This window comes from Melitaea cinxia, chromosome Z, assembly GCF_905220565.1.
Source record: "Melitaea cinxia chromosome Z, ilMelCinx1.1, whole genome shotgun sequence".
In the NCBI taxonomy this organism is placed as follows: Eukaryota; Metazoa; Arthropoda; class Insecta; order Lepidoptera; family Nymphalidae; genus Melitaea; species Melitaea cinxia.
The window spans coordinates 11,310,098-11,329,366 of record NC_059424.1 but is presented as its reverse complement, the minus strand read 5'-3'; the positions used below and the strand labels follow the sequence as shown (position 1 = coordinate 11,329,366).

Sequence of the window (19,269 nt, the reverse complement as noted above, 5' to 3'; positions counted from 1 at the left end):
GCATCACGTTGTTTATCCGCGTTGGACTCCTAAAACTACTGAACCGATTTTAATCAAATTTGCACAACGTGTGTAGTTTGATCCCATGTGAAAGATATTTTATTTCGATATAAATAATTATTATATTTGCATATTTGCAAAAAAAGGCGATACGAAGATCGCCAGGTCAGCTAGTTGATCTATATATTAATAGATACGTGAAGCAAAAACTTTGTACCCCTTTTACGAAAATTGCGCGGATAGAGGAATAAGATTTCGCACACTTATAGTTTATATAGAGAAGGAATTCAGAATGTTAATTTTTTTTTATTATACATAAAAAAACATTACACGCACTACCATGTATTTGACACACACACACACACGCATATATACTCTTATGTTTATTATTATAGAAGTATAATTAGTCTTTGACAACAGAACCGTAATAATGTTCAAACTTTAAATAAACTAATTATGGTTGTATTTCGACCATTGGGCGACCACTAGTATCAATATGAGAGATTACAAAGATAGTATTACTGTACATAATGAATATTTTGTCGAAAGGAATTTAAATTGTTTACAATCTTTACAATTTTTTTATATCTTCTTTACTTCATTTTAGATGCTGTAGAGACTGACAAATCTCATTCGAGCTATAGAAAAAAGCGGCGATCCGTTCGTTCTCAACAAGTAAGTAAAGATCCTGCTGAGTATATTAGGAAAAAAATTGGCAAATTAGATCTTAACGATATAACGCAACTAGCACGACTTATCGAAGGACACGACGCTATTATGAACGATGAACAGCGAGTCGATAAACAGAGAGAGTTACAGGAACAGATTATTACTTTATTAGACCCTGAAGATTCTCCTGATCCAAAAATTGTACGGGATTCGTTAGCACAACTGCTACAAGGTGATTCAAAAACAAATGTGAAGTCCAAAAGTGTTAAGGATCAGAGAAAATTAACAAACTTTTTCCAAGAAACCAAAAACAAGGAGGCAAAGCAACAAAAAGCACCTCGTAGATTAAAAGGTTTGGATTCTGATACAATAAAAATTCCTGATTTTCCGGACATACTACAAGATGAATCAGCAGATACAGACGCTACATTAACGATAGAAATTTCTAGGAAAAATAAAAAATCAAGGTCTCCATCATCCAGTGGTCAAAAACACAAGACTTTTGTTCGTTCTTCTTCAACAGAAATACCAACATCTCAAACGAGACGCTTATCTGAAGTAGTTGAATCACAAAGAAACAGGTATTCGCAAAGTCCAGAGATTAGCTTACCATACGGTCGTTCGAATTCGGTTGGGTCACCAGAAATGGCGTATAATACGAGACGTATTGCTCAAATGTTTGAAGGGAATAAACGACACACTGCGAGTCCAGAATCCGCCGCCGTTCGTTCAAAAATAATAGATAATCCAGAAATGGCCTTGCGCTGGCAACGAATGGCTGATATCATTGAAGGCAAGCGTCGCGACACACCTAGTCCAGACCGCTCAAAGCGATCGGACTCTATTGGAAATCCTGAACTAGCTCTGCGAAGACAACGAGTCGCTGATCTGATCCAAGGCAATAAAACACGCCCGGATCAAGAGAATTTGTTACAAAGAAGGAACTCCGGTGAAATGGCTTTCAGGATGCAGAGAGTTTCAGATATGATGAATAAGAAAAACGCTGAAGTGAAAAGACCAAAATCTTGCGGAAAAAGGAAAGCTGCTCGTGAAATTATGAAGCAACGTTTCGAAAAAAGTCTACAGATGTTGGCTGCTGAACCGCGTCTTGATTTTACTCCTTCTGCCGATTTAGAAAACGATTACGGGTTGCAGCAGTACCGTGCCAATGCACCGCAGTTTGACGAGCGGGTTAAAAAATTAGAGAAGAAGTTACAACACTATGTGAGATATGTGTGGTTGTGTGCTGCATGGTTGAACTAACGATTCCTTTTAGGGTTAGGAGGGGATTGATACTTAGGTGATTATTCATATTGTACACTTTTGTTATTTCACGTTAAATTTAATAAACTGGTGTTTAAACTGTGTTTAATATAGAAATTAATAATTATCGTCTATACCTTCTTAGTGCTGTTACATAAAATTTCATATCAATAAGAGAATCATATTTCCCTAAAAGTTTTATTAAAAAAATGTCGATAAAGTTAATTTGATACTTTTATTCTTAATGGGTTGAATAATTTTCTTTTTAATGAAGGCTTTTAGTGTATGCATGCCCATCAATAATGTGAAATTTTATCGGTCAAACTTTTTTACGTTACTCAATTTTTATTGCACATCTTATTTTCGAGCTGTCATTGACTCATATAGAGTACTAGACTACGAAGCAATATAAAATTGAGTAACGCTCGAGAATTAATTTGTATGCTATAATATAATTTGATTTGTCACAAACCGTTTTTAGATTTTACACGTTTGTACTAACAAACTTTAACAATATGCACTTTAAATAGTGAGAATTGTCTCACTACTTTCAAATATGAGTAGTAAATACGAGTTTTGTTTTGTGCCGAATTTTCGACATATATTTATGTGCTAAATTATGGTATTTTCTCATTTAGGAAGAAGGACGCATAGTGGGAGGCGGCGGCCGCACTGCGGGTGGGGGAGCTCGCGTTGCACGTTTGGCCGCTGAACTGTCTAACAGTACTACCTCGCCCACAGCGCCGAAGTGCTCGAAACCTAAAGATCTGATGAGATCCGTTGGAAAAATCGAACGAGACGATTGGAACGTTAAGGAAATCGAACGAAAGATAATGGAGAACAGGCTCGGCCGGCCCGAGCCTAAAGCCGCAGAAAAGGTGCCGAAATGGGACAGGGAACAAGTAAGTTTAAATTTAGTTTAACATTATTAAAAATGAACTTGATTAACTGAACATTGAGTGTAATAAAACCATTTTTGGTGCCCATTAGTTCTTGGGTCGTCAACGAAGGCTCAAAGAAGGGGACGCAAATGAGGAAAAATGGGGAGAAATAGACGAAACCCTGCACAAGTTAGATCAGAAACTAAGAGACTCTGGACGACCAGTTCACGGAACTAAGAAGGTAGATATGAAGTTCATTATTCGTACCTGTGTAACAGTTAATACATATGAGTTAAACTATGTTCTCTGTTTTCTACAGGTAGCCAATTTAGCAACTAAATTTGTTAAAAAGGATGAACCGGAAGCAAGCAAGGCTTCTAAAGAAGAGGTATTACTTGAAAAATGCAATAATACTAAGCATGATTTTATTTATGTCACTTGTAAAATGAGGTCACATTATTATTAGGAATATATCACTTCACAAATTTCTCACTATTTATATCAAGCTTTGATTCAATAATTTTGCACTATTTTGTAAATATTTTGTCTGTATAATTTTTTTTTTAATTCTAGGCAAAATTACTAGCAAACCATTTTTTTTTTAAATATAGGAACTAGTTTTTAATGGTATTTATAACTTTTGTCATTATTAGGTAGCACAAAAAATAATAATAATAAAGGTATACACACGTTTATGAGTGCGTTTGCGTGTATAATTTTGGTCACGGGCTTGCTTGTTTATATTCGGCCTTAAAGAATCAAATACAATAATGATTATTATTATTGGAACTGAATATTTTAATATCACTGATGCTCGATCTGTGATCAATTTTTATATATATTACACATTATCCATATATGTTTATTCTGCGCTTTTCTGGAGAGTGTCCTAGGTGACACAGTGTCTGTCTGACACTGTTTAAATCGTCTGCAATAGACGGACTAAAGCCAATGATAATGATGATCCAAATATGTGGTAGGTTACAGTGTACATGCATTGGTAATAACATTCGAAGTATAGTCCCGAAATTTATGAAATGACCATACAATTGTGAAAGTATTTTTATATTTATACTTTCGCCGTAAAGTAAGTCGCGTAACTCTTGATTTACGAAAAAGACTGTAAATATTCATCAATTTGTGAATAAGTGATACCGGGCTTAAAATTTCGGACTATATATATATATATATATATATATATATATATATATATATATATATATATATATATATATATATATATATATATAGATGTTCGGGGATAACTTCGTCGTTTATGAACCGATTCCGATAATTCTTTTTTTTGTTGGAAAAGTCATATCCGAAGTGTGGTATCATTTTTACGTTGGTTGATAAGGAACCCAGGATCTGATGATGGAAACCCTCGAAAATCGTAGTGACGACTAGTGAGTTTGTTAATTTTTTTCGTCTATTTACGTTGTATTACGTTACATTAGTTATTATTATTATTATTATTATTATTATTACTTGTCGATGTAATTGAAGTCGGTTTTTTTTTCGTTTGCGAGCAAATACAATTATTATTTACAAATTTTTTTAAGTATAAATGTTGCCTTAATTGTAGGTGTTAGTTATTATATAAAAGTTTTTCCTTAAATAATTAATAACAATGCCTTAAGTAGTGAAAATAAGCAACATTCGGACTGATACAAAAGAATGTATTAAACGATTTGTATCAGCTTAGGAAACCGTGGCGAGCGCCGTCGTCTGAAGATTCGGATTGACTTTGTTTCTTACAATAGAACGTATCTTAAGTCTATTTATTTGTTTAACATTAACGCCAACAAGTCATACAATAACTAAATCAGAAAAAGTACAATTTCTTAAAAAATCAACTATAACTGCAGCCTTAATTATAGGTAGGTTATATAACTGAGTGACTTAAATGAATGTATATTAAACGATTTGTATCAGCTAAGGAAACCTTGGCGGGGTCCGTCGTCAGCGGGCATGCAGTGTGCGGCGTGTGGGACGCGAGTGTTCGCGGCGGAGGGCGTTGTGGCAGACGGACTGCACTTACACCGTGCGTGCTTCCGGTGCGCGGTGTGCAAGACGGTCCTCAGGCCTGGGTTAGTGGAACTTTTTTATTTCGTTTGTTTATACAGCTGTGTGCTGTGTGGCTACGGCACCAAAGAATATAGCCACCCCCTCTCCTCCCGTCGGTGTCGTAAGAGGCGACTAAGGGATAACAAGGTTCCACTACCACTTTGGAACTTAAGAAGCCGACCGATGGCGGGATAACAATCTAACCGCTGGTTTTGAAACACACGGGCAGAAGACGGGCAGCAGCGTCTTAGGTGCGATCACCAACCCGCCTGCCCAGCGCTGTGACTATGATACAACACAGATGAGTTTACGCATTTTTGGCGCGAACTTGTGGAGGCCTATGTCCAGCAGTGGACTGCAATAGGGTGGAATGATGATGATGATGATACAACTAGGTCAGCAAACAAGCGTACGACCCATCTGATGGAAAGTTATTATCGTAGCCTATAGACGCTTGCAACACGAGGAGCGTCGCGAGTCCGTTATCGACCCTACTCCCGACTCTCCTCAGAAACATGGCCACATACTCGCCACAGGAACACAGCACTACTTGAGAGCAGTAATATTTAGTTGCGATCCCGAGAGTTGCAAGGTCGCGGTGCTTCCCCAGTCCCTGCTCCAGATTCTGAGCGCGATATTTCCTCACGTGTCCTGCTTCAAGTGTTTTATATAAATCTACTTCCTATGATTAAAGATAAATAGTTAAAATGTGTTCAAATTTTTTCAGTATCTATTCGTCGTCTGTTTGAATAAAGCTAATACTTATCTATACGTAAAACGCAAAAAAAAAATACTCTTGCTAATTATGATTCTCTATTATAATGCTAAACAATAAATGCATTTTATTTTGTAAATCTTAATAAAAATAGAGATTAAATGCAATAAATGATCCCCAGTATAGCTTGAGTTTAATATGCTAAGGTGTCTTCTACGAATCAAAAATGGGTTATTAATGGACATTTATATAGTTATACTAGCTGACCCCACAAACGTTTTTTTACCATATATTTTACTATCTCCCTTAATCCCCCTATATATATATATATATATATATATATATATATATATATATATATATATATAAATAAATGTATTATATATATTGCAGTAACTACACAATGGAGCGTTATGGCAGTCGACTAGTGTGTCTCCGGCATTCAGGAGTAAGCGCGCCCGACGCGATAGTATCAAATGTACTGCCGTGTCCTAGAGGCGACGCTCCGACCTCCACTCCTGAAAGAATTAGTCTTGAACTCTCTGATGGGGCGCGAGAGATCGATGAAGATGAATGGACCGATAGAAACTTCCTCGCCTCAGAGACGTCCGGTGCTGGTGGACTCAGGTACGAAAATATGAATATACCGTCTGACACACGGAAGTTGAAACTGCGTTTATTACTTATATGAAAACCTTTAAGTTGGTCCTTGACTGGTAATATTTGCGTCCAAATATAAAACCTATAAGATGGTACTTTACTAGGAAAACTTCTGTGTTTATATTTACCCAAGTTAAAAGTATTTTTAGTCAATCAATTTTTACGTGAAGTCTTTAAAATTACAGTAACTATACAGTAAATATATTGACATATTATTCCGATTATTTAGATTTTACGTTGGTTTTTCATTGGTAAATTTTGTAACTCAATGATATAGTTATAAAATTATATTCGTCGTATTAAAATATAAGATAGATGTAAAATGATTTAGAAATACCACGTCTAAAATGTGTTTTTTTTTTTAATTTTTCTCATTTTTTCATTATAGCTTTCGTGTGTCAGACTATAATTTAAGTAATTTTGGCGCGTGAAGTTTTCAGCTACCCATAAAAAAGAAAATAATGAATAACCATATTCAATATGTATTTTTATGCAATTAGAATATGTAAATGACAGTATTTATCATATTTAGTGAGTCTATACAAACGCGCAGTGTATTGAAAATGATTTGAAGTACGAGTATTTTTTACACAAAATTATGCTCGTAATTTACGAGTCTACGTATATCTTTATTACTTGGCTTAGAGTTATGTTTTATAGCCTGTTGTTTCATTTTCTGATATATCCAAACTGTTAGGCTGTATAATATTATTACTCGTAATGTGATATTAGAAATAATAGGTCGGAGAAAAAGTCTTTTCGTATTTGTTAGTAAATTTTGCAAAAAATTGTTTAAAAAAAAGGTTCCTATCACTTTTAATTTATTTTTCTGTCCACCAAAGTGGGCGCCTCCAACAAAGAAATTTGGTACATTTTAAAGTTTTACTTCAAAAAAGGAGAATTATGCGACTCAAGCCGCAAATAAAGTTTAAGTAAGAGTAGCACAAAATCGGTTTAAGCGTTTTTGTTGGAAATTTTTGAAAAAGTGAAGATAGATCGACATTTCAGTAGTTATGATATAGCTGAAGATCTAAGAATTGTCCATACAACACTTTTGACCCATTTGAAAAAGGCTAAGTGACTACACAAAAAAGCTCGATATATGGGTGCCACATGGACTCACTGAAAGAAACCTAATGGTCCTTGGACTCATTTGCGATTATCAAATTATTTTTGAAGAGATTGATCACTGTTGATGAAAAGTGGATCACCTACGACCACATACGTCTTTACCTACACAACGAAAATTGCGGGCTCTTATTAATAGAGAACTGTCAAAACTACTTATTGCGGTTTCTTAATGAGAAGTCACTACCTACGAGATGGCGGCAAGTTATTGAACAAAATGATACATATGTATTATAAGTAACGTAAATAAATTTAACACAATCGTACCTTGCATTTTTATATAAAATACGAAAAAACTGTTCCGATCTAGTATATATCGATCCAGTATATATATATATTAGGTTAGAACAATATATATAAGATTATGGGAACATTCTCGATTACTTTTCCAGCATGTCCGGTTTGAGTGAGTGGTTTGGGTAAGTTGTAGAAAAATTTAAACGTCAAGATTTTCACACTATTTATAATAGAAAACCACTTTTAATTTATCACATTGATAAGCGAAACCTGAATACATAGTTTTCGATGTTATTCCACGTTTAATTTTATGGTGTTTAATTCTTTCATAATATAAGGTATTTTTTTTAATATTTATATTCATTTGTATTTTGTGACTACGTTTTGACTATGGAGATTCATCCATTACGACAATAGTAAGAAACTTAGAAACTACAGTATCTACAAGCGGTATAGACATAAGACGTAGATTTTGTTACTATGTTAGAAAATTAAATTTATAAAACTATAGTAATTTTAAATATGTTGCGTGTTTATTTTTTTGCACCGATGTATGTCGACTGACTAGTCAGTAGTTTTAGCATGAATTACTAAAGAAGATCAATTAATTGATCCTCAAAAACGTTTGTGTTTATAATACTGTTTCTTAACCTCACTTTATATTTAACCAGCGATGAAGACGAATCAAGTTCGGACGAGTACACAGATGCAGGAGACAGCGATAACGACGTTGAGCTGTCTCCGGAGCCCGTGGTCGCCGAGTCGAGGCCGCCGCACTCCAATCTCTATTTCTCAGATGATTCTTTTGGATACGATGATTACTCGGATGATGGTAAAAAGTAACAAATTAATTATAGTATATGTGTAAATAAAATTCACACATAATTACAGTATAATAAAAACCAAAGAGGCTTATATTGTGTATTTTATGTACGATGTTATCGTTCTCCATATTTGAAATTTTTAATAATTCAAGTGATAACATGTTTGTTTGTTCTTTTTCAAAGTATGACGTTAAACATAAAAATTTTGCTAATATATGATATAGCTAAGTTATTATTGTATTAAAATTGTTTGGCTATATTTGGCTATTTGTTATCATATATTCAAATAATTATCAATCATATTACATAATCTTGAAAATATGTTCAAGATTTTAATTTTTAAAGTAGCATAGGTTAATATCCGAAATAGAAATGAATGTTACAAGTTTGAGTTGAAAGTTTTGTAGTGTAGTAAGTATCTAATGCGTAAAAAAAAAACTCCAATAAGAAACTCGTATTTCTAATTTTCTTTAAAGTCGTGTGAGTCATAATTTTTTAAATTATAACTATGTCGTCAAATAAGCGTAGGGTTCACTTGATTGTAAGCGATTACCTTAGCTTATAGACGTCCGCAACATCAGAAGTAAAACCGCTCTGGTCACCTCACTCACCACAGGAACACAACACTGTTTGAAAGCAGTATTATTTAGCTGTGATCTTCTGTAAGGTGGAGGTACCTCAACAATACATATAGGGGTATATATATATAAATCTCGTGTCACAATGTTAGTCCGCGATGAACTCTTAAACTACTTAACCGATTTTAATCAAATTTGCACACCGTGTGCAGTTTGATCCAACTTGAAGTATATTTTGTTTCGATATATGTAATTATTATATTTAAGAAAAAAAAATAAGGCGATACGAAGTTTGCCAGGTCAGCTAGTAGGTGTATATGTTATGCAGGTGCGGAATCGTCCGGTAACGAATCGTGTTCGCGCATGCGCGCCGCGCGCGAGGCTCGGCGGCGCGAGGTGCCGGCGGAGGCGCGGCCGCCGACCGACAGCAGCGAGGTACCGCGCTGCGTCCTCGCCTAGCCGGCAGTGCGCCAGCCGCGCGGCCGCCCGCCCGCCTCCGACCGGCCGCGCGGCTGCGGGGAGGTGCGCCGCGCGACGCCTCTCGCGCCGCCGCACACATCGAACATGCATGCGTCCTCATCATATCATTATGACTAACCATAGTACTTTTAGGAAATCGGTTTGTTTATAGTGCAGCCGCGAAACGCTGTTTCATCTTACCACGTTTTTATGCACCTTGAAACGATAATTTTGAAAACACATGCTATTTATTTCTATAAAGGTGTTTGTGTCCCTCCACAATATCCGAATCGGTGGTAGCTTTACTTCTACAAATATAATAATTTATTTTTAAAGTTTTAATTTATTAAATGACGATTCGAAAGTGCTCTTGGAGCCTATTTGAATAAAGCTGTTTTTGATTTTGATATTTTAATTTTGAACATTCACGTTCTACTTCCAGTTGTCTGACTATACATTGATGAATCAGTTATGAATATCTTTTATGTATAAACAATTATCACACCACATTAGAGGTGTACGAAACAAGAAAATATATAATTTCTGAAATTACCAAAATGTACCTAAAAAAAATTATCGATCATTCGACGCATGAGCATTCAACACGGTGACACATTTTAACACAAGGCGGCAGCGAGAGGTAAGTGTGTAATCGCCCACACTAACTTCCGTCTTACATCTTTGTTGCTGTTTTGAAATTACTATGCCTTTTCCATTATCAATTTGAGTTTCAACTGATTAATATAAAGCATTTAACTTTGTTTTTTAAAACGATCTACTTCTTGTTTTTAAGAATAATTTAATATATCTAATAAGAAGTAATTGAGCCATAATTATTAACTTTATTTTAATAATACTCAATATTAGAATTTTATTGTGATTTGTTTATGTATATACATATATGTCTAAGTTATATTTATATAATGTTTTTTGTTGTGTATATTTATACTAACTTATATTATGTATATAAAAATTTTCAGTACTACATATAAATTATAGTAGCCTAGTAAATATGTCTCATTATATAAAATACAGACGGTAAGTTAGTGTGGTAAATCGCATAAGCGCAGCAAACTCCTCTGTGCACTTTTTCTTTCTTCTTAAGGATTATAAGAACCTAAATTGTCATATTTTGTAGAACTGAAATTATTTGCTTATTTATAACTCACTTTTTTTATGGAAATGAAACTTAACAATCAAAGGATCAAAAGTAGTTAGATTTATTTGAATATTTCAAAACATAATAATATATGTTTTGAAATAATATGCATGTATATAATTTATGAAAATAATGGAAACTAGAAAAAAAGATTGCAAGAAGCTTATAGCAGCTTATAATATGTTTTAGGTGATATAAATTTTAACGAATCATCAATTACTTTATAAATTATTATTTAATAAAGTATTCGCGATGCAGGTGGAGTCGGAAGAGGAGAGTGAGAGCAGTGATGAGGTGTCGTCCGCGACTGAAGTGTCAACTGACAGTGAGTTCGCTCGCGAGGAATGTGCACCGATGCCGGCATCGCCACCCGCCATCTTAGTGACGGAAGCGACGCCCCCTGCGCCTCCTCAACTCCCTGAGTACCCCCTCAGTAGAACTCGATCAGCCGGTGGCCTGGCCACCAAACGAGCACTAGAATTAAAAAGAAAATATCTCCTAGGCGAACCATCCCCTCCCGCTGTAAGAAAATCAGACTCTACATCGCAATTGGACACCAAATTGGAAGCTTTCCGATCTACTATTACAGAATTTCAGAAGTTATTACATCCTGCACCCACCCAGCCTCAGAAACCTATTGTGACGTTTCGGATTAATTCTGGAGAGGAAAAAGTACAACCCATGCCCGATATCATTAAAAATCTGTGCAGCGATGCTCCGGTAGATTTGTTGTCAAAAGTTGATTCGTCGTTATGCAAAAGTGATTGGAGAGAGCCAATTGAGGAGGAAAGAAAGGAACCGGATATAGAGTCGGATTCTCTTTCTGAGGATGATTCGTCGCACACCGAAACACTACCTAATCAATCCGTGCCTAGAGTAGAAGTTCACGATGAAGGAGGAGAATTAATACAATTAGATAGTTTAATGATTGTTAATAGTACAGATGATAATGAACAAAAAGCCTCTGGTACCACGACAACGACGGGACCTACTGTTATAGCTGTTGACTCTGAGTCTTCAGAATCCTGTAGGGACGCGACAACATTAGCTTTAACTGAAACAGAATTATCAGATTGGGCTGCTGAAAGTGCCGTTTTAGATGATTGCGGTTTCGACGAGAAAGAAGATAGAAAAAGAAGTAAAAATCCAAGAAGTCTCAGTGGACCTAAATTAGTGCATGAAACCAAAAATATATCTGCTATGTCACATGTCTGTGGAAAGACTAGTCCCACAGAGCCGATTGTTTACTCAAACGCGCTAGAACATTTCGAATTTGCTGATGAAGGCGACCAGGATCCTTCTATTGAAGCGCCTGTAACTCCTCGTAATGAAGGTTATATGGAATTAATTGAAGACGAATATGATTCGTATGTTCCTATGAACGATCGGTCAATTAATTTTATAGAAAGAAGTTTTTCTGAAACAACCGTTAAGCCAAACAATGTTGATAATGATCATAAGGAAACAAACAACGATAGTTCTGATATAATAAAGTATATTGATGATCAAGACTCTAAAACTGATAGTTTACCTAAAGAGGAAGTTTCAATCCGAAACAAACCGTCTAATGTTGAACCAGCCGCAAATGATTCTTTTGAAAAATCAAATAGTAGTAGCGGTAAAAAAGATGATTCTTTATTTCGTGTTACAGAAGAAAGTTCAGCAGAAAATCAAGACTCTAAAAGTGATCCTGTAGTAACTACTGCCAGCTACTCGGATATATCACCACCTTTGGAAGATGAAAGTAATGAAAGTAAACTCGATAGCAATAATTTAGAAGTTGAAGTATCTGTCGATGATACATCTCCCCCTCTAGCTAGTGAAATGTTGAAATCACAAAATAGTATACCTTATACAAATAAGCCTCTTACATTTACTAATCCCTGTAGTATTAGAATATACGCACCGGCAATATGTAGATCTGCTAGTGAGACTTTTAACAGACCGAACGCACTGGGAACGAGCGAGTTGTATCACGTGAGATTGGACTCAGTCTCGGCAACGAGTCCGACGCCCGCACGTGATACTATTGAAAAAGTTCAAGAGATAAAGAAAGAAAGAGAGGAACAGACTGAAGTGGTGAGACGGCTGGTGTTGGAGAGGTTGGGTAACGGACAGAGGGCGAGTAGGAAGTCGACGAGGAAAACTAAGGCATCGCCATTGAGCAACATGCCGCCTCCGGTTCCACCCCCTCCTGTTTTACCAGAGCCGCCCCCTCCCGTGCCACCGCCCCCGGTAATTGCCTCCCTGCTGCCCCCGCGCCCCGCACCTCCCCTCATGTCTCTACCCGTCACATCCTCTTTCTCTGACCCTGACCTTACCCACGAGAGGAGGAGAAAAGGTATCATGAGGAGCATTTCCAATTACTTGAACAGGCGGTTGGGACCTCGACAAAAGGTAATTATATAATGTAACTTGTCATATACGAGGTCATTTTGTATAACCAATATGTATTAAAGATTGTCATTATTAAAAATAACTACACAGTAATAATTAATGAACTATTCGTGAAGTACGCATTTTGTATAAAATGTGTTAATCATACCTTTTGCTTATCAACAAATCATAAATAATAGGGTGTTTAAATCGATCCAAAGACACGAACACATGAAGTTGTGAATATTGTAAATAATGGTGGTTGTGTAACGTCTAGTGGGAGGTGGGTGTCCACAGTAGTTTAACACAAAAACGAGGTAAGGACACCCAGAGTAGACTAACCCTAGTTAAATTTTCAGTGTGTCTCGGAGCCGGACCTGACGACGCACGTAAGCAAAGCATATCAAATACAGTATCGTGAACTCGTGAGTCGCATGCTGTGTCCATCTCTCTCGCACACATCATCCGCTACCTGTACGTTGTCTTGTCTCGCTCAGTCACACCGTTACGTGTTGCTTGTGTTAGAAGATTATCATTTCCATTTCGACATTGGATCATGGATCGTTTTACTTATAAATCTCATATTATAGGATACATCAACGTAACCCTGAACCTAGGTGCTTGTTTAGTTTTGTACTTTCGATTAGGATTTTTTTTTTTGGATTTTCGAAATACCAGTCTATTTATTCTCTATATTTCTTGATCCAATGTTAGTCGTTCTTTTTCGATGTCTCTGCTTTTGATCGTTTAGAATGCTCGAACGATTTTTATTTTTATTAGCTTTAGTCTGCGTACGCAATCTGGTTACGATAGTATTGCATGTTGTGGCTTTAAAATATGCATTGAAATTATAAATGCTTCTAGTTGTATGAGTTCTATCTGTTATCTTTTAAAATAAACAAACAAAGTTTGGTTACCAAGTTTATGGTGAGTGCAATTCAAGGAATGATCTCAATTGTTGTTATCTTTTGTCGCTTTGTAATCAAAGGAAATTTGTAAAATATTTTGTAAAAACGCATTGAATAAAATTAAAACTTGCATGTCATAAATATGTTTATTTGTAAATTAATCTTTAACTTTAAGTTTCTCTTTCTTAAATGCCGTTAAAGTTCTTAGTTAATAACTTTTCAATTAAAAATAATTACTTTAGCGTTGCCTTTTCTATTATTAATAAAATTTAAAGCATGTATATATGCAGGATATCAGATAAATAATGATTGAAACACGGTTCAGATCGGCACAATATCTACGCCAACGTTTGGTCGTTTCTGATTTTAGTGTTCCGTTTGATGATTCTTCCCAAAGTATTTTTAACTTAATTTTTATTTTTGTGTTAAAATATTAATTTATTATACTCGTATGTTCATATTAAGTAAGTTTATTATATTATAAATCGATTATAAGATTTTAAATGAATCAGATTTTAAATGACAATCAACGTATACTTTTCCAGTTTACGTTAGTATCTAGTTTCTTTCGTCACATTGTTCGATATTTCTAAGCTGTTCCGTGAAAGGCTTAACCTGCGTAAAAGTACATATGTAGGTATACATATGTCATTCCTTTACAACTAGATGCAATACGCTCTAAAATAGATTTTTACATAGTCGGTCAATGACAAACTATCAAATATGTGAATGAGTTACATTGACATCGGTCTACAAAAACAAGCTTCTCTACATATCGATTTTAATATATTTAATTTTATAATACTTGTAAATGCTGATTTAGTCATTATTTATCAATGTCCTGTATACTCGTATAGAATTAAAAAAAAAAAACATTTTTTAATATCTAAAATTGCAATTGAAGTTAAGGATAATTTGTAGATTTAGTTAGAAAAATGTAGACTAAGTAAAATTTTTACTTAATCAAACATAAATCCATCCAGATAAAAATTAAAAATTCTCTATAAAAATACTTTATTTTTTGGTATTTTAGCAGTGGCATTTAAATTAATGTGATACGGTCACATTGCAATGTTTATAGGACTCAAGGAGTAGTCGCGAGGCGCACAAGTCGACGGGCGCGCTGCAGGAGCCGCCCCCCGTGCCCCCGCCGCCCGTGAGCTACACGCCGCCCGGCGACGCTCGTCCGACTCGGCCGCTTGCAAGTCAGTAATGTAACTCTTTAAAAAAAAAATTAAAAAAAAAGAAAAAAAAAAAAAAAAAAAAAAAAAAACTGCTAGGCTGGCAAACAAGCGTACGGCTCACCTGATGGTAAGCGATTACCGTAACTTATAGACGCCTGCAACACCAGAAGCATCGCAAGTGCGTTGCCGACCCTATCCCAATCCCCCCCAGGAGCTCTGTTCACCTTACTCACCACAGGACTTGAAACTACTTGAAAGCAGTAATATTTAGCGGTGATCTTCTGTAAGGTACTTCCCCAGTCGGGCTGTTCCTGCTGCGCTCAACCTTTGTTAAAAAGTGAAAACTCAGACGTGAGAGTATAAGCGTTACACACTCGTATCTGAACTCGTATGTGTACGTTGTCTGCAAGTTTGTATTATTATTGTAAGTGTAAGTTATTAGGTGTAGGTTATATCCTGCTCAAAATCTAGCCCGTCTGTCTGGTCAAGTATCTCAATCTTACAGAAGATCAGAGCTAAACAACACTGCTCTCAAGTGATTTTGTGTTCGTGTGGTAAAATGGCAAGAACTCCTCGGGAGGCTCGGGGATAGGGTCGGCAACGCGCTTGTAATGCCTTTGGAGTTACAGGCATCTATAAGCTATGATAACCGCTTACCATCATGGTGGTACGACTGTTTGCCAACCTAGTTGTATAAAAAAATAAATAAAAGACATTAAGCTGCATTAGACACAATTTTTTAAATTCGTTATAATAGCATTTTCCAGAAGTGAAGCTTTCATAAAGTTGCATGCTTGCAGACATAATAACAATGTTATAATGTCCGGCCGTAAATATTGCATGACCTTTGGAAAGAGATATCGGCTAATTTCACGTTCTTTAGAGCACTGTCTCTGGCGCACATTTATGAGACGTTTTGTCAGTTGTTGTTTAAGTACGAAAGAGTGCAATCGCGGCCAGTTCAAAATATAATGCGTTCTACTCCTAATTACGTTCCTTAAAATAGGGGGTTCTACAGGTGTAATAGATCACGTTTCGTGTGAATAATACCTGTTTTTAAATTTGACTATGTTTAAATGGACGAGCTACTTTGATAGACTCGTTCTGCATGATACATTTCGTGAGCGCGTAAGCACGGCTATAATTTACAATGAAAAACATTCTTCGAGAAAAAGTATTCGTTGTCATATGCGGTTATTTGGTTGTATGCGGCAGTTAGTATTTAACTTCATTGACGTTTTAAGGGCTAAGAAAAATAGTATTGGACGGTTATGTAGAAGTAAGTTGCTAGAGTAGCTCGTATGTTAAGAAAAAGTAAAATTTAAAAAAGATCTATGAATTTTATTAACGTCGAACGTGATCTATATCGCCAACCGCCATTTAAAGTAACGCATTTAGAACTTGAACAACCTATATAAAAACTGGCCCTTGGCTTCAGCTAGTGGTTATGTGTATGTTCACTGTACTAATACTACTATTAGCCGATCGTCTCTGTGTGCAAAGATCGACGTGTAATATTTTTCGCCGGGTATTGTAGTAGCGTGCTAATGCTACTATAAACTGAATTTAAAATTGATAACTAAACTAAAAATCTCAGATAACGACATTACTATTATAACTATCGTTATTTTTATTTTGCATTTATAGTCATTTTTCATCTCTTAATTGTCGATAACATGAAACAAAATCATAAATATCAATGTAACACTCATCACACTCGTAACACTCATCAACGTCGGACGGCACGTAAAGGGCCGGGCGACGAGGACGAGCGCGACGCCATGCAGTTGTGGTTCGAGGCGCGGTGGGCGAGGCTCGTAGCGCAGAGACGTGCTCGCGACGAGGCGAGAGGTGACCCGGCCTCGCGTCGCGTAGCGCGCCTGCAACGCCGCCTCTCGCGACCTCTTTCTGGTAAAAGCCTCGAACTATACCAGCGGAGAGCACATGAGTGAAAGCTTAATATAGTATAGACAAGTGGCTCCCAAAGTTATCTGGGCTACGATCCATCTAATATACAACTTTCAAAACTCGGGGCTCTAGGAAATTTAACCGTTACCAATATGAATAAAGATCTTTTCAAATGACAGGGCCCACTCAATATTCGCTCGCGACCCCCTAGTGGCTCGCAACTCATAATTTGGGTAACCCTGGTATAGACTCCGTAGTGTCCTCTATAGTGTCTTTGTACACACAAAAAAAAAAGTCAAATGACTAGTTTTATGAACGCCAGTTACATTTTTACTTGTTGTCCAAACAACTTCAACAAGCCAGCCAAAAAATACCGATAATATTTGATCAAATAAATAATTTATCGAACGCATTTACCGTTTTTAAAACGTTTAGATGTTCCCTACCTCTACTCTAGGGTTAATATGGTATGGAAAGGTAGGTTCTCGATAAAAGACCATCAAATCATCATAATTATTAGTTTGTTAGATACTATAAGGAATAATTTTCTGTTTTAATGCTTACTTTTTAACTTATTGATTACCTAAAAAAAAATAACAAATTCTAAATACAAAACAATCATCTGTCTTCATGTATCAAACACCCTGTAAACTTCATTTTAACTTATTTTTTAAACAAACAACATTTTTTTTTCGCTTTTTTACTAATTTCATACTGCACATCCAGCTATCAATAACCGTCAATGTTTAGAATATCTATGTTTTGTTATTTTTCTAATAGCGGAACAACAAGCGGCTACGGTAGCCGAGCTTGTACAAGTGTCAGCCCAGCGAGAGGCGCATCAAGCGTTAATGGCTGCAGATAGGTAAAATACTAAATTTTAACAGTAATATTTATAAATAAATACTGGACAATATTAGTTAGTACTAATCTATACCGGGCCGAATATACTGAGGGAATTGGGGGTAGGGTCGGTAACGGGCTTGCAGTGCTTCTGGTGTTGCAGGCGTCTATAAGCTACGGTAATCGCTTACCATCAGGTGAGCCGTACACTTGTTTGCCAACCTAGTTAGTTGTATAAAAAAAACCAATACTAGCTGACCCGACAGAAGTTGTCTTGTCTTTACTATGACGGCGCGCGAACTGTCAAACGCAAGAGCTGTCATCATACGCATTTACACTATATTTTTTTTTATTAATTTTTATATATACAGGTGTCTCAGAAAGAATGGATAATTCTGGAGCGCCTAATAGTACGGCTATCAGGCCCTCCAATAAAGATACACAAAAAATATATATTCAAAGTGGTGCCAGAATATGATTATCCATTCTTTCTGAGACAGTCTGTAGATATAATTACTTTTTTTGTAATTTTCCAATGTCATACGCAACTTTTTTCAATTTTTATTCCGTAAAAACCGTCTACAAGTATTAGCAAACATGTTCGGGAATAACTTCGTCGTTGAATGAACCGATTTTGATAATTCTTTTTTTGTTGGAAAGGAGATATCCTAGGTATGGTACCATGATAAGAAAATCAGGATCTGATGATGGAATCCCAGAGAAATCGATGGAAACCCTCGAAAATCGTAGTGTCGACTAGAGCGTTTGTTAATTTTTTTCGTCTACTTACGTTTTAATATGTTTGTATTTGTCGATATAATTGAAGTCGGTTTTTTTTTTTCGTTTGCGAGCAAACACAATTATGCATAAATTTGATAAATTAACTTATCTTTTACAGACGGCGCAGTGGTTCCTGCAACGGAGTTGGCGATTAAAACTATCTCTATCTCCTTATTTGATTGATATCATGTAACGATCTTCATTACTATTTCTAAGCTTTATAATCAATGTATTATTACTGTTTTAATATGAATAGGTATTTTATTACATCACATTCTGTTGATAGTATATTAGTTATGATAATGAGCAGCACTCAGCCTGTAACATCCCACTGCTGGGCATTGGCTTCTTTCTCCATGTAGGAGAAGGATTGGAGCTTAATCCACCACGCTGCTCCACTGCTGGTTGGCGGATATCTTCCCCACCATGAGTAATGATAGCTATCACGTATTTATGATAACAACCGGGACCGACGTTTTGGCGTGCTATCCGAGGCATGATAATGAGTACGATTTACAAATACCCGACTATACAATTTGTGAAATCGTCTTAAGTACGAATAATTTTTAATAATTCGTAATTACTGATTCAGAAAAGTCAACATGTGCTAAAGAGAGATCCTTAAAATTA

At 36.0% G+C, this 19,269-nt stretch overlaps 1 protein-coding gene across 1 annotated transcript in view; it reads left to right on the top strand.

The window, feature by feature from the left end:
* LOC123668387 (F-actin-monooxygenase Mical) overlaps window positions 1-18,892 on the top strand; it is a 75,309-nt gene extending 56,417 nt beyond the window's left edge. Inside the window, exons 14-27 of the mRNA XM_045602119.1 lie at window positions 608-675; window positions 2,571-2,834; window positions 2,923-3,054; window positions 3,133-3,201; window positions 4,749-4,903; window positions 5,989-6,222; window positions 8,292-8,452; window positions 9,351-9,457; window positions 10,899-13,037; window positions 13,376-13,405; window positions 15,006-15,097; window positions 16,832-17,019; window positions 17,797-17,881; window positions 18,758-18,892. Coding sequence (XP_045458075.1) covers window positions 608-675; window positions 2,571-2,834; window positions 2,923-3,054; window positions 3,133-3,201; window positions 4,749-4,903; window positions 5,989-6,222; window positions 8,292-8,452; window positions 9,351-9,457; window positions 10,899-13,037; window positions 13,376-13,405; window positions 15,006-15,097; window positions 16,832-17,019; window positions 17,797-17,881; window positions 18,758-18,794 — 3,761 coding nt within the window. The 3' untranslated portion in view covers window positions 18,795-18,892. The remainder of the gene's footprint in view (window positions 1-607; window positions 676-2,570; window positions 2,835-2,922; window positions 3,055-3,132; window positions 3,202-4,748; window positions 4,904-5,988; window positions 6,223-8,291; window positions 8,453-9,350; window positions 9,458-10,898; window positions 13,038-13,375; window positions 13,406-15,005; window positions 15,098-16,831; window positions 17,020-17,796; window positions 17,882-18,757) is intronic.
* The last annotated feature ends 377 nt before the right edge of the window (window positions 18,893-19,269 follow it).